This window comes from Micropterus salmoides, unplaced genomic scaffold (assembly GCF_014851395.1).
Source record: "Micropterus salmoides isolate LMB-PRFRI ecotype aquatic unplaced genomic scaffold, ASM1485139v1 Ms_hic_scaffold_12, whole genome shotgun sequence".
Classification (NCBI taxonomy): domain Eukaryota; kingdom Metazoa; phylum Chordata; class Actinopteri; order Centrarchiformes; family Centrarchidae; genus Micropterus; species Micropterus salmoides.
Window position 1 is genome coordinate 10,018,931 of NW_024040263.1, and position 15,935 is coordinate 10,034,865.

Sequence of the window (15,935 nt, forward strand, 5' to 3'; positions counted from 1 at the left end):
TTTTACAGCCACAGACTTTTACTGCTGGTCACTTGGGCACCATCAGTGGAAGAGTCTTGGTTGAGGGCTTTGCTTTTGGGCAGGGAAGGGAATCTCTTCTCATTTGGCTCTGCATCCAGATTTTCCAAATCAGTACACAGGTAAGAACTGATCAAATAGATTAGAAATATATTTCAGCCATAATGTAATTTGTTGAAATTTTACTACAGCCCATAGTCATGTCAAGTCATAGTACTTTCATGTCAAGTCATAGTAGTCTCATGTCAAGTCATAGTACTTTCATGTCAAGTCATAGTACTTTGACCTTGACCAGCTTACAGGCTTATAACACTACATTAATTGAGTAGGACTTTGTGCTCAACTGTACCAAAGGCAAGCAGGCACTTTAAGATTTTAGTAAATCAGCTTTTTATGGCTGCCGAAGTGTTTGTCATTTGTTTGAACAGAGACCAACCTATACTACAGTAAAAGAGGCACATCAAGGTGGCTGGGTTGGGTGTTTATTTATACTACAATGGATACATTTGGACTTTGAACCCATGATGTATTGTGAAGATTACCTCAATAAAACCCATTAAAGCAAGAGCAACAGGGACCTTTATCCATTGAACACAGAAGAATATATTGTAAAAGCCAGGTGTGCATTACCCTAATGTTAGTGACAAAAGGTCTACAAATTTCTTGCACCTGATAGTAGCCTAACTGATACAATTATTGACTATAGAACATTTTTCTTGTGTACCACTGACTGACAGGGGCCCCAAAATAATAGATAAAAACTAATATACACTTATAATATATTATGCATTATATAAACCATCATCACTCAGTATATATATATATATTTCAAATATAACAATACAATGAATGATCTCTTTGTTTTTGGCAATAAAAGTAAAATATCCCCATTGACCGACCACCCCCCTGCATCTGCATGAAATGGTTTGGTCCTGCCTTAGCCACTCATCAGTGACAGTGTTTAGTTGCAGGCAGTAGATTCGCCAGAAATACAGAGAACATAATGTTAAACAAAATCTGGAAACAAAGAGAGAGAGAGGAAAGAAAAAGGAAAGGATGTCAATCTGTAACCCAGTTTTTCACCAAGACAGATGGGCGGCCATTAGTCTGTGAGTGGTGTTAACCTGTTGGCTTAATGTCCACAGTGAAATAAGCTAGCTAGCTACAGACTAGTGTTAGCCTACATTTCATCAACATTTAATCAGTGCAGGGAAACATTTAGCAAGATATTCATATAAAATCATTGTCCCTGCCCCTTTTAGCAGACTAACAACAGATGAGTCAGCAGCACCCCAGTCTCCCCATAACTGTAGCCTCCCTGTCCCAGTAAAGAAGTTGAGCAGCGTGGTGTTGATGACACGCCAGTTACCATCCTTCTAGGGAGGCTGTGGGGATTTCTCTGTCTCACTTGCTCTTTTTAACATAACAAAAAGAAAATGAAATATTTATTAATTACAGAAATTCAAATACAAATTATTTTCTCACACAATGGGGATGGTGATGGAGCAATGGGTAAGACACATGCCTTTGGTGTGAGAGACCTAGGTTCAATCCCCAAAAATTGTGTCCCTGAGCAAGACACTTAACCCCTCGTTGCTCCAGAGGCCTGTGACATCTGACATGTATAGCAATTGTAAGTCGTTTTGGAGAAAAGCGTCAGATAAAATAAATAAATGAATAAATGTAATGATCATTATGTAATAAAATAAAAACAACCTCCTGTCTGTACTGGATGCTGGACAGTTTAAACAGTGAGTAGCTTACCTCAGCCTGCATGTAAATTACAGATAATATTAAAATAATCCAGTTTGTTACATTCATTTAGATTGAATTATGGCCGTTCAATGACATCTGTTGATAGGTGTTAATGTTAAGAGATTTCAATCTTTTAATTTTACAATAAAATACATTGAGACAGTTAAAGATTGCATTAAGGACATTTTTATGGTGGCTTTTAATCTTGCATCAACTAGTGAACTGCATACTGTATGCACACCTGCATGTAAAAATCACCAGCAGTAAATATTGTGCTAATAGTGAACAAGTACAAGAAGCAAGACAGTTGCAAGCCTTTAATTAGAGTTTTGTAAAGCTTTTGATGGGACAGGTCCTAGAGATGTGGTGACAGCAGCTGGCAGAGGGGGCCCAATCAGATGTTTTTGTCATGGGGCCCAAAATTCCTGTCGGCGCCGGTGAAACAGATCATCAGATTGTGATGTTTATTGCAGCTTCAGTGATATCGGCTGCCTTCCCTTCGACACAGCTCCGCCGTTCACCGGAGCAAATGTCTCGTGAGTGTTGATAGGCTATTTTTCGCGACTTGTAACCAATCAGAAAGTGCCGTGGGCGGGACATTAAGCGAGTCCAGCCTGGTGCTTACCAGACAGAGAGAGGCAGCTGGTTCAGAGCCAAAGTAGCGCATTTTAAAATTAATTTAAGCCTGACAAAACTTTGGATCGATCCGAACATTTTGGGGAAGAAAATTATTCAGCAGAGGTAGGGATATATAAACCAGAAGAGGGAAATCCCACGCACCCCCCCCCCCCCCCCCTCCGTAAATCGCACCCTTTGTATACATATTTACACACACACACACACACACACACGATAACTAAAATAAGAAAAGATGACTAAAGTAAACATTTCTTTCATGAATGCAAATATGTAGGCTTTGTGTGTGTGCTGTGTGTGTCTAGGTGACTCAGTGCCCTGTTCTCCATGCCCTCCTTCTCCTGGGAGTATTTAATTTAATTTTGAGACGTCATTCAGCTCTTTGAAATCTGAGATTACAGAGTTGAACTTGTTAGAGTAATGTTCCTTATTTCATTGAATGTTTTACATTGTATGAGGAAGTTCATCTGAGACCATCTGTGTGTTTTGGTTGCCATGGTTTTTTGTGTCTCCCCGTTTCAATTGCTAGTTCGTGCACACATCGATGATCCCTTCCCTTGGACAACGACTGCCAAGAAATGAAGAATATGTGACCAATCTAGCAAATGTGCTTGTGGTGTGTGCTTCGGGGGACAGATTGGCTAGGTGGCAGTAAAATAATTCAACTACAAATGGACCACAAGCACGCAATGGAAGAATTGTCAAGTTAATAATCCCGTTATATCCGGTTACAACGATTTTACTATCAGAATAATTGTGCAATAGTAGCTCCAGTATGTGGCCTGTTTAAGTATAGTGACACATACAAAAATCTGTTACTACATTATTGTTAATATTAATAAAAATTGTAATATATAGTGCCAGGCATCAGGCCAAGAAAAAAAGACAAACCAAAAGTTAATGGCCAGATGGCAGAAAATTTTACATTGTACATTCACTATCATCCAAAAATAAACCATCTGCATTTTAGATACAACAGGTGCTTTCTTACAGTGCCACCCTCAGACAAATATTTTCAGATTTGCACAAACTGGCATATTGCAAAGCATTTAATGTTTTAAGCACTTTCATGCTAAGGGACTTTCATCAAGCAGCACCATCAGGTTTCTTATTTGAACTAAAATCAAATCTATCACAACCATATTTCCCAGATGATTCCTTTACCCGCATTCAGTTTATAATTTTCAGTCAACCCCTTTATCTTTTGTTAATGACTATTATTTAGCTGTCTAATCACAAATCCCCATTATCAGCAGTGTGAAGGCTTTTATTCTGGAAACCACGACCGGAAGCTCCCGTTTCCACTGTGGCGGAGCGGAGGTTGGAAACGGGAAGCAGGAACCGAGGGGAGAAGTGTCTATAATGAGACCGCTGCCGCTGAGCTCTTCGCTTGGCCGCTTGGTGACCGTTTTCGGTTCATTTTCTGCTTCTCGAAACAAGCTCGTCACACAAGCAGCAGCGGCGCCTCATCTCTATTATTTGAGAAAAACGATGCACTATCAAACGGAGGAGAGAGGACACCCTAATTCTCCTGACTACCGGATTTATTTTAGTAAGTTAACCATCGCCACCGCGGGAGAAGCCACGTGTTCCCCGTGCATTTCATAGTATAACGGTTTAGCAGCAGGATCCGGGGTCTGACAGGTAACCACAGCTCGACCTCCAGGTAAAGGTAAACGTTTGACCTTTAAGCTGCAACCGCGAGCTTTTCTTGGCATGTTGCACGCTCAACAGTTAGCTCTGGAGTCAGAACCGCGCCAGTGTCAGCCCCCTGTCTCCAGTAGGTAATAAAAAGAAATTGTTCCTATTAGCAGAAAGCAAGGAAGATGTGTCAGTCACTGTATAGCCTCACGTGGTTTTACTTCCTGTTGGGCGGTCACGTGGACAACAGCTACACAAAACAAGAGGAAAAATTCGTATTTTCAACAGAATCAACCACAAAGCTGATGAAGTTAAACTCATTCAGTTGTGATGCTGATGTCGCTGATTGTAATGAACTAATAGAGACATTTCATTCGTTATTATTTAGTATCACTTAACAAATCACTTGTAGACGCTGAGCAATATTTATCTAATAAAATATCATATTATTCTGTTGGTATTGTGACTGTATTTTGGTTATAACTGCAGATGATTTCATGCAGATTTTAATATAAACAAGATAAAACATAAAATAAAACATAGTAACATGTTGGTGTAAATGACATCCTGTATCACCAATTAGTCAAGAGTTAGTTTATATAATCTAAAGAGACTCCAAATTGAGGATATAGCGAAGCTATAACTGCATGTAACGAACCATGAAATTGAATTTCAGACAAAAGATCCACTTACCAGCTTTGTCTGGAGCTTTCAACCGCATGCCTTCCTCAGTGGATTGGATTTGTTCGGTTTTCAAGGCGATTGCGCGATACACGATCTGATAACAGTGACAATTGAGCAAACGCTTTCTGCAGAGGAAGACCATGAGATGTGATTGAAAGCTTTGGAATAAGCTTGTAAGTAGACCATGAGTAAGTGGGGTTTTTTTGGTCAAACTGTTGCATTTATTTGTCAGTATGTTTCCAGGGTCAAGAATGAACTGTCACGCACACATTAAATGTTGTACTCAACACAAAAACAACTACCGTTGTGAAAGGACCGGTTTAGTAGAACAAAAAAAAGCAAATGCAGTGTTTGTCTTAATATTCACTTAATCCAAAACAAAACTGTAAGATTTCTTGCAGTGAAGTATTAGTTCTGTCTGCTGCTAAGATTTGCAGCAAAAACACACATGTTTTATCACGTTGGTCGTGTACACTTTTTGCGTAACTTGATCATGTTGTCACAAATCAATCTAAAGATGGACACCAGCAGCTATACTGACCAGAGATCAAGCCATTTCTGTCATGTCTGTTCATTGTCATTTTATGTACAATAAACAATCTCCCTGGATTTCCTTATGTTTACAGTACGGAGGTTTTAATTTTTTAACATTTTTGTTTTTTCTTAGAAACCTCTGATGGAAAATACATTTCACCCTTCCATGACATTCCACTTATAGCTGAGACCGAACAGGTAACTATTTGACAACAAAACGTTTAGTTTCTGTTTGATAAAAATTAATAATGCAGAAAGCAATTATCACTGCAACCCGCAGTTTTTTCTCTTTCAGCAGGGCAATGATGTGCCACCTAAAAAAACAAAGAAGAACGAGAGTGAGGTACTCAAATATTTTATGTCAGTTTTGCCAACTGAAAACTTTCACCCCAGCATATACTGTATCTTTCTTCTGTGCTTCCAGGTGCTCTTTAACATGGTTGTGGAGGTACCTCGATGGTCAAATGCTAAAATGGAGGTAAGAAGGGTCTAGATACAGTACCTCACATTTCTTTTTAAATAATTGATCTGATTATTATTACAATTTTAACTGCTACAGCTACTTCTGCTTTAGTAAAAGCTGAGATTGTTTAAGGATTAACACTGCAGGAATGCATGAACGGGTTTGTCAACTTTCATTCAATGATTATCCATTAAACATTTCCCAAGAACTTTGCAAAGCAGTGTCCTGAAGCTGTTTTATTTTCTATCTGATGAGCACCTATACCAATTGTGACTAGATGACAATGCAGATCTGCGTGTAACTCAGAAAGAAATTAAATGCTTTACTAAAGTTTCTAAACTGAGGGTCCAATTACCATCTTTTTCTGGAGTTAGCACAGCAGTAGACTGAAGCTACTCTTATTTAGCTAGCTAGTAGCTAGCATGTTTGTGTCACTAGAGAACTTAAATTGAGTAGCCTATGCTTTTGCACAAAAAAATGCGTATTCACACATACATACATACACCTACATATACTTAATTGCTTCAATTTCCAGATTGCAACAAAGGAACCGCTGAACCCAATCAAGCAAGACATAAAAAAAGGAAAGCTCCGGTATGTTGCCAACATATTTCCCCATAAAGGTTACATTTGGAATTATGGGGCACTCCCACAGGTGAGGAAAATGCACAGTATGAAGGATTCTTTTGTGAAATGTTTTGTGCACTTGCTCATCATCGTCACGCTGTATTGATTTTGATCCAAGTCAGTGACTGACAAAATCCAGTACATTGAATCAAAAGGATTATTTAGTCCTTTTTCTTTTATTTAGTATTTATTTAGTTTGTCAGGTAGTTAGTTGAAATGCCTTCTGGAACATTTTGATTTCTGATGTTCTTGAACTGTTCCTTGGAAAAGACATGGGAGGACCCAAACCACACAGACAAAGAGACAAAGTGTTGGGGTGATAATGATCCCATTGACGTTTGTGAAATCGGCACCCAGGTAAGACTCCTAGAGGTGTAAATTTTAATTATATCATTACTGCATGTTTTTTGCTCTCTTTAAATTCCCTTTTCAAAGATAACTTAATTGTATGGTTAATTGACCTGACTGTTTATTTGTAATTTGTTGGCCTGTTCTTCAGGTGTGCTTTCCGGGTCAGGTGATCCAAGTGAAAGTGCTTGGCATCTTGGCCATGATAGATGAGGGAGAAATGGACTGGAAGGTCATTGCTATCAATGCTGAGGATCCAGATGCCAAAAACCTAGATAGTGAGTGTTTTCCACAGATCAAATTAACAGTCCTCAACAGCTAAATATTATGAGTATATATTTTGGTTTAATATGTATTTGTTTATTATAACTTGAGGTTGTATTTGTTGTTATATTAAATTTAGCTATTTGGGCGCAGGTAATGTAAGTTTTCAACAACTATTTAATCGCTTTTTATGTCATGAATGTTTGTTTTTTTTCTTTTCGTTTCATTGCTTTAATTTAGAACTGTGATTGGAACATTTTTGAGTGTGTTAAATAGATGTATCTGAGTCTTGAGAAGTTTTAAAGTGAGTTGGAACAGCCAGTTATTCAGTGCTTTTGTACCGAAAAGCCAACAGACAGCTGTTGTAGTTGAATGAATGAGGCGCTAACATTGTCATAAACACCATAAGAATACATCTAAGCAACACATTAATTTAATGATATACATTAATGTAATTATTGTTAGATCTGCCCTAATGATTGGGCAGTGATATTATAAGCATTTTAACTTACACATTGTCTGCAATTTTTTTCCTGCATGTGGCAGCTAGAACTGTGTTGGTTGCTTTTAGCTGGGATTGTGTGTTTAACTTCTTCATGTTTGTCTCACATTATAGTTTTCTCTCTGTAAAATACGCCGCTCTACTGCCAGTAGACTTGTCCATGTTTGCAATTGGCCACATGCTGTAAACATCACCCCTTTTTATGTGAACGCGTTCACGTGTGGACTAGAAAAATCTGGGTTGACATACCGAGTTGATAACCTGCTTTGTGCTACTGCTTGTGTGACCACACAGGGTTAGTGAAGCCAGATAATGAAAACATATGTATGTTGAACTTGCTTCATAGTACAGGCCCCTGATCAGATTCAAGTGACTGAATGTGGGGAGAAATATTTGCAGATCCAATGCAGAAATGCTTGAGAAGGTTCGCAGCTCTGATAGTAACTTAATACCATCCCTCTTAATTTAAACAATAACCTAAATGTACCCTGTGGAGTTGTTTTAATGGGGCATAGCTGCATTATTTCTTATATCTGTATTTTTATCTACAGTGTATTGCTACATAGGTTTCTTAACACTTGACATCCTTCAGAAGGATGTAGATATTCAACATGTTCTTATTTTTGTCAAGAGATATGCCAAATACCAATACAGATTCATATAGTCATATCAAGACAAATAAGGTGCAAATTTGTCCTCTGTTTTTATTGTGTCAAATGTGTTTGTGTTTTCCTCAGACATAGAGGATGTCCGCAAGAGCAGGCCTGGTCATTTAGAGGCCACTGTTGACTGGTTTAGAAAATATAAAGTGCCTGATGGAAAGCCAGAGAACCAATTTGGATTCAATGGACAATTCAAAGACAAGGTACTGAGATCTTTTGTAACACCAAAGACAGTACATAGATAAGACATGACAGTTAATGTCCTAGGAGTTGCAATCCATTGTGGTTCTAGTGGCTATAACTGAATGAACTGAAATGGATTGCTCCCTAAGAAATCCAAATGATGTGGCCAAATTGTCTTTTCTCTGATGTTCTTTGTTTTTTTTCTTTAGGACTTTGCAGCTGAGATCATTAAGTCCACTCATGAGCACTGGAGGGCACTAGTGCAGAAGCAGACGAATTGTGGGGAGATCGAATGGTAAGTTGGTGTGTGTAAAACCCCTGCAGTGTGTATGTGATGTACGTATATAATTGGCTATATAAGTGTAATAAACACTGCTGACTTTTTTCTGTTTTGTCCAGCAAAAATATCTCCTGCTGTGACAGCCCTTTCAAATGTAGTGCAGATGAGACCAGAGATGTGGTCCAAGCGGTGAGAACTTACATATGATATATATAAATAATAAAATCAAGCAAATCAATAATGATAGAAAAATCAAGAATAGCATGTATAACTGTGTTGGGGTTTGGTAATTGTCATGTATATTGTTTGACACCCCAGGCCCCTGCATTTGGCAGTGCACATCCTGTGTCCACAGAGGGTAAGTAAATAATGACATTCCTGCACTAAGTGTGTTTTTTTTGCAGTGTTATATTCAGCAGTTACATTTGTATGCGTGTCTAAATCTTCTCTTGCACAGTGGACAAGTGGCATTTTGTCTGAAGTCCTGAAGACAATATGGAAGCCATAAAACTTAACATCGTATGAAGCAGCTGCATCTTTTGTATGCAGCCACATTTATTTTTGGTAAGGACTCATTCTCAACTGTAAAAAAACTGTAAAAAAACTGCCATCTATGTTTATCATCCAATAAAAAAGAAAATGCTAATACCAAGTACACTGAAAATATGAGCGAGTGTACTGTTGTAATTTTGAGTAAAGAACCTGAAGCGAGATGCATTTTTAAGTATCATATTGGACACCACATTGATTTATTATTTGTCTCCTATCTATTAAATTGTATGTATTTCAGTATTAAGACTGGAAGTCATGCTAAGATGTTCTAATTTGCCTTTAAGACTGTGTCCAGTTTGCACTTGCAACCACAACCACACATGCACTTACTATGTAACAAATACAACAATTTCCTCCTGTTTGGGTAAATAAAAAAATGAAGGTGTGAACATGACATGACCTCTTTCTAGTTTCATCCATAATTACACATTTAAAACTTCAACATAGGGACAATAATGCACAGAATTTACATATTAGTATTAACTTGGAGTAACAAATCAGATTTGCTTTAAATAAATATAAATTTTATTAAAAAAACACCCAAATCTCAGCAATATCAGGAATGATATAATAAACAGCTTTCAAATAAACTGCATTCAGTACATTACAATACTTACAGTATTAATACCCATCCTTAATTCCATTTTTTGTAGCATACCAAACTTCAGGAGAATAAGGGAGGCCTTAAAAATAAAATGACAGATATAAAGTTGCACATTTTTTTTTTTTTTTACACCTTTAGTGTCTAACTGCAAAAAGACCAAGTGTGTATCAACTGCTAGCTTAACCTTTGAGCTAAGCACATATAGTTAAGCCCAGAAAGTCATTCAAGTAATGTTGACTCACTCAGAAACACTCTGAAGCATCTTCAAGTATGGCTATGCTTTTAACCCGCTATATCTTAGACACCTTGGCTTTCTTAACCACAACCTGCTACCGTAGCTGGGTCCTGTACAATGAAATTCAACATTTTTTATGTATTTATTTTACAAAACTGGAACAGTTTAAAAAAAACTAGAACTTCTAATGTCTGAGCGAACAGGATACTATAACAGTAAACATTGCTGTGACAGTGAGCATACATTTACAAAGACTTCCTGGATAATCTAACCATGATCATTCTTTGAACCTGAAAGAGCCAAAAGCATTTTTAAAGATATGATGAGGATTGCTGATAGAGGAGCTGTGGGTCAATTTGACAGAACAAGAAGAACCTACATCAACATCAAAGAATGAGTTGTATTCCAGCAATACAGGTTCTTGGTATGTACAATGTGATATAATTTATTCTTTTTTTTAAAACACATTTACAATCTGTTTAAATAAAATGTTTTGTAATTCTTTATTACATATTTTTTCCTGAAAAAAGAAATGAAGTGCTTTCAGAAAATGAATATGTTAAAGAGTGGGGTAAGTTGTTACTATAACATGACAGTCATTCCATTATATACCGCATTAATTAAATCAAATAGGCTGGGAAGAAAAATCATTATACAATTGCTTAGTGGTTATAAATAAATTTAACTATACACAGGCACAAAGATGAGTGCCTACGTTAATCACTGCCCTGGTTTTGCCTCGTAGCAAAAGCAAATGCATTACTTTTTTTGTTTAGTCAATTTTATACTTTCCCTTTAGTCAACTCAGTGCATATATGTTCAGATTACGTTTAAAAGATTACCACCATCCTACTAGCTAAAATATAAGTAAGAAATTGCAGGAAAGAATCTTTTTCCTCACAGATTAAATTTTGTTTGTGTAGAGTATAGAATACGAAAATCGGATTCAGGATGCAATGGCAAGTACCTGAATGAGAAAAACAAGATGAATACAAGTTTTGAAGATGAACACAAACTTGAAATAGACATTGAAAATGTCCCTGATTTTACAGTAACCTCAAAGATTCAAGTTCAAGTAATACTTTCTACCAGATTGATAAGAAAGTAATAAATGGACTTTTATGCCTTTTGGTGGCCTGAAGTTTAACTGTTAACATTTTTTAAGTAATATACAAAGGAAGAAAGAAAATATGTTATAATCCTATTGCCAAACTAGTTTTGAGGTATATGACAGGTTTATACTGTACATTATTTAAAAGCCTTCTCACTGCCCAAAGAGTCTCACATTGTATGTTTCTAGTAGGTTGACTAGCACCTCATGATATAAAATCAGTTGAAACCCAAAGAAATACAATGAAATAGGCTGTTAGCATTCTTTACAACACAAAATAACAGTAATTCCAAAAAGGGAAATTAACTTACTGTACACATCTCACCGGTTTATATTACAGTTAGATTGCAATAATTAAAGACCCCACAGCAAGCCAGCTGCCCTCTGAAACTGACGCTGAGCTTACCCTGTTTCATGTTCGTCAGTGTATAAAAAGCACATTTACTAAGCACCACAGACATAAAACTACATGTAATATTCACAGTCCAGGTTTGTTTAATGAACCTAAGGTAAGGAACATTGAAAACAGTCGCTGACAATAAAGTAAACCTGGGAAAAGCTAAAATAACAAACATTTTTTCCTCAATGTTAAAAATGCACCATTAGAATGGCTCAATTTAAAATGTAAATGACATAGGAAAGTGAAAGAAGCACCAACACTGATAATAAAAAGTTTTAAAAAGTATTTTTGCATGTACTTGAAACAGTTTCATGGATTGCTCATTCAACCCTCTGTTAAAAATTCATCCATTTAATTTTAGTGATGCTTAAAAATGAATTACTCTCAATGTAGCAATACAGTATTACCAGATTTTAGATTACCAAAACTTTTAACCTGCATTATCAAAAAGTGCTCTAAGAAACACTGACTTGCCAAAAACCATAATGATGCTGATGATTCAACAGTGGGATGATATTTTCAGTGTCATTGAGTGTCACATTTGTAGAGTGTGTTCTGCTTATAGTGTGAAGGCATTTGGATTAAAATAATTAACAAGCACACTCTTTAGCACCGTGAATGTTGTCGTTTACAAAGTCAGTGTTTTATGCCAAGATTACATCTCCAAAATTTTGTAAGAAAAATAAAGCCACCAAAATGAAACTTTGTTTCCATTAAAAATAGGTCCTTATGTATGAGGCTGTAAGCACCAGAGATCTTGACAGTGTGTATCTTGCAAAAGTTGCCGAACAAAAATAAATACATCCTTAGTAGGGTCAACTAGTAAAGCTTGATTGTTAAAGAGGTGAAAGACCTGATGTGAAAGGTTCCTTTTTCTAAGCAACACTGTTGCTAACCTTACAGATGAGAAGTGTTTAGATGAGGCCAGTGGTCTTTAATAAATAAAGCACCTTCAATTTTCTTCTTCATGAATGTTTTCTACACAAACTGACTGTAAGGCCCTGTGACCTTGGTGAAGGCATACGGAGCTGTACTGACGTAGGTGTTTGTTGTGCATGACAAGGACCCCTCCATTAGTGCCTGGATAAAACGTTTATAAGGAGGCTTCCCAATGGTTTCTGATGATTCTGGATGTTCACGTTTCACCCCCTTCTTGCCCTTGCTAGGTGTCCCCTCACCACCATTTCTCTCTGCGTCTTCTTCCTTCTCTCGAGCCTTCTCTGCCATCTTGGCTTCCCACAGTGCCAAACCATGTTTGGCCTCATTCATATTTTTGTGCTGGTAGAAGACCAAGGAGATGCGTGTTGGGTGTTGGCGGTCTGGGTTTTTAAGGGGCGTTGTGGCGTGGAGCTCCCGTTTTGCACACTCAATGAGGACTGAACCGTGGCTTGGTGCCACTGCCACACCCCCAATGTCGGGGTCCAAGAAGTTGTGTTCGTTGTCTGACCACATCTCAGGCTTTTGTGGGGTTGTCGGTGTCTGTGGTGTTTCAGGCTCCTGCTTAATACCAGAGCCCAAAAGGTTCCCATTAGGCAGACCTAACCCTGACTGTGTTTCAGGATTTAAACACCCACCACTTATCTGGGAGGAAAGCATCTGCGGGTGAGGCATGCCCATCTCTGTCTTGATTTGCATATGGAAAGGATCTTGGCCTGGGGGCAAGATTTGAGGGCTCTGAGATAGGTATGGATTTGGGTATCCTCCAAACTGATTGCCTTTGCACACAGCAGCTGTATAGTCTAGACCTCCATGGGCTGAGGGTGCACTTGAGAGGGGGTCCATGAATTGGGGTTCTGATTTAGGACCATTAGGACCGTAAGGAACATAAGGTCTCATGGAGTGAACTGGTCTCAGGCTGCAGGCATTGTAACCATTGACCTGTAAACCTGGCTCACCATACCTTGGTGGATAATTGACCTCATAACGTTGATGTACACCATACTGCTGCTCTGAGTAAAGCGCTGGCCGCTGTTGTCGATACATGTCCAGGTGCTTTGGGTTTGAAGCATAATATGGATGGTAATTGTCAAGGGGCATTCCTCCATTACATTGATAACCTGGGAATGGATGATTTAATCCATTAATGTAAGAGTTTGGTACATGGAGCTGGGAGGGGTAAGGGCTGGCTGGTGTTTGTGGCTTAGGGGGATACATGCTGCTTGGTTTGGAAGTGCTTGGAAAAGACCCAGAGTGGCTGGGGAACCTGGGGTAGCTGGCTGCATTTGTTGAGCCAGGATAAGGGGGAAGAATGCTCTGGTGCTGTTGTTGCTGTAGTTTCTGTAATTGCTGTAGTTGCTGATGATGGGCCCCAAGGGGGTGTGTTGGCTGACCTGACGGTAGGGTTGCTCCCATTGCACCTGGAATAAGTCCTAGAAACAAACCCCCCAAAAGATTAATCACACAAAACTTGCTGTTTTGTTTTTTCAGTTTTAATTCTGTGGCATCAAGTTCCTTCAAAGAGAAAACATTTAAGATACAAATTATAAAAGGTGTGAGAATGACTGTTAACCTACCTGCCATAGGAGTGCTCTGAGCGGAATTCTCATAAGTGCCGGCTTTTGACTTGGCCAGGAGGGCCTTCTCTGCCTTGTCATTACAGCTGTCCAGCATAGCATTCTTGTTGGCAGCTGCCTTCTTGGCATCCAGCTTTTTTTGCCGGCAAGATTTGGCGGGTTCAGCAAGCATGCGCACCTGGCGGCGGAAGGCACTGAGGACTTGGATGGCGCCTGACTTGATTTTCTCCTGCTGACCTTCCTCACTGCCAAATTCATCAGTGTTGGAAGCCTTATAAAGAGGCAGTACATGGAGCTGCTCATCCTCTGGTATCTTTCCAATCTCTCGGTTATCTTCCCTTGTTAATGTACACACCTGGAAAAACATGTGTACTTTTTGTTTGGGATGTCACAGATATTAAAGATGGGCGGTATCAGTTTTTTTGTACCTTCGTGACATTTTACCGGAGGTATAAGGTACAGTGTTTCCCACAGATTTACAGCGTATCTGTGGCATGGTGTGGGGGTCGTGGGGGCCGGGGGGCCGGGGGGCAGTCGACTGTCACAGGTGTTAGCCAAATTTTTCATGCCTGCCGACAATTGTCGAAATTTGCATCCACCTCTTTTCTCAGCATATAAGAGCCTTACCTCCAGTGAGGTGTATGCAATTCACGGCAGGCATGGAGAATTCGGCACACCTGCGCTGCAAAATGTCACTAGACCTCGTGGGAGCAAGGCCTGATCATTGTTCTAAGCTCACGCACTTAACGGCGCTGTTTTTATTGCCCTATCTGTCAAGTCGGCGATAGTCAGCCAGTTATCTCAAATGCACGTGTTGACTACCAGTTATACAGCGTGCTAACTTCGACAGCTGTTTTCCAAAGTTAACATAGCTATCCTTATTAGCTAGGCTCCTTACATGCTTGCTAATAACTGTTTTGAAGATGGATCTCTGACATTGACAGCGTTGTGTTGGACAGATTTGTGCAGCGGCGTTTATGATACCAACCATTCAATTCACAGACGGGTCTGTTGTCTGTGTTTGAGAGAGAGAAAGAGAGAGAACGACCAAGTGAGAGGATGTGCGGAGCGAATATGCGCTGCACAGCGCTGCAATCAAAAACGGGTCGCCAAATTTACTTGGGCGGCTGTTAATCTACCAGGGCGGCCCGCCCAAGTAAAGCCTATGTATGGGGAAACACTGAGGTATATGATGGTTTTTGTCTTTAAAGCTGAGCTGCTGATGATTGGTCATTTTAGAATGTATGACATTGTCTAGCCTACAATGCTGTGTCTAATATGCAAATGTATTTAGTGCTGTACTGCCATTGCACACACATACATATACATACATACATACAACTGCACAAATAAATGGGCACTAGCCGGTTAGAAAACTTATCGCTGGAAAATTTATTTTGGAAAGCATATCGCTCAATCCTAACCTCAATACAGCAACTCCGTATCAGTTTAATAGAAAGAGGAGCATCTGTATTTTTGATGGTATTGAAAATCATACCGTACCAGATGTCTAAATATCCTGGTATACTATAATACCTTGATACCGCCCAAGCCTTTTACAAGTCTACTACTATTTATTATTCACATGTCTATTTTAAAGCTATGTTATGATGGGATGTTAAGGCATAGCTTAATGTGCAGTTTGAGACTCTGTATCTATTCCATTCTCAAAACCAAATGCAGCATACTTAGAGAGAGAGATATGTTTCCCAGATTCTGCTTACCACAGTGCTGCCACCCTGCATGTTGTGTAGGTCTCTGTGAGCGTGGGCACAGAAGTCCATACAAGCAGTGACTCCAGAGAAGGGGCGGCCCTCCTTGAGTCCCAGACGACAATCTGGTGCCCTGTGTTCATGTTCCACCTGTGTGCAGGAACAGCAAGAGGTAGATTTGCATAAGAATAGAGTTTTTTGAAGGTTGTTA

General features: G+C 39.0%; 2 protein-coding genes across 4 annotated transcripts in view; one reads left to right on the forward strand and one right to left on the reverse strand.

Moving 5' to 3' along the window:
• The first annotated feature begins 3,644 nt into the window (after positions 1 to 3,644).
• On the forward strand, positions 3,645 to 9,543 carry ppa2 (inorganic pyrophosphatase 2). 3 transcript variants are annotated; one of them, XM_038713276.1, is made up of 12 exons: positions 3,645 to 3,961; positions 5,402 to 5,466; positions 5,549 to 5,611; positions 5,693 to 5,746; positions 6,267 to 6,386; positions 6,629 to 6,715; positions 6,858 to 6,984; positions 8,210 to 8,337; positions 8,527 to 8,612; positions 8,717 to 8,786; positions 8,916 to 8,955; positions 9,055 to 9,543. In XM_038713276.1, exons 1-12 carry the CDS (start codon positions 3,772 to 3,774, stop codon positions 9,075 to 9,077), a joined length of 1,053 nt encoding a protein of 350 aa, XP_038569204.1. In that variant the 5' UTR covers positions 3,645 to 3,771; the 3' UTR covers positions 9,078 to 9,543. The 3 variants fall into 3 exon arrangements, with proteins under 3 accessions (XP_038569204.1, XP_038569203.1, XP_038569202.1); XM_038713275.1 differs by having other exon boundaries at positions 3,710 to 3,961; positions 5,567 to 5,611; XM_038713274.1 differs by having other exon boundaries at positions 3,711 to 3,961; positions 5,564 to 5,611.
• Positions 9,544 to 9,651: 108 nt separating this feature from the next.
• The window catches only part of tet2 (tet methylcytosine dioxygenase 2), a 33,312-nt gene continuing 27,028 nt past the window's right edge, over positions 9,652 to 15,935 (reverse strand). Inside the window, exons 8-10 of the mRNA XM_038713264.1 lie at positions 15,737 to 15,874; positions 14,013 to 14,367; positions 9,652 to 13,868 (exon numbers count right to left, since the gene is read on the reverse strand). Coding sequence (XP_038569192.1) covers positions 12,478 to 13,868; positions 14,013 to 14,367; positions 15,737 to 15,874 — 1,884 coding nt within the window. The 3' untranslated portion in view covers positions 9,652 to 12,477. The remainder of the gene's footprint in view (positions 13,869 to 14,012; positions 14,368 to 15,736; positions 15,875 to 15,935) is intronic.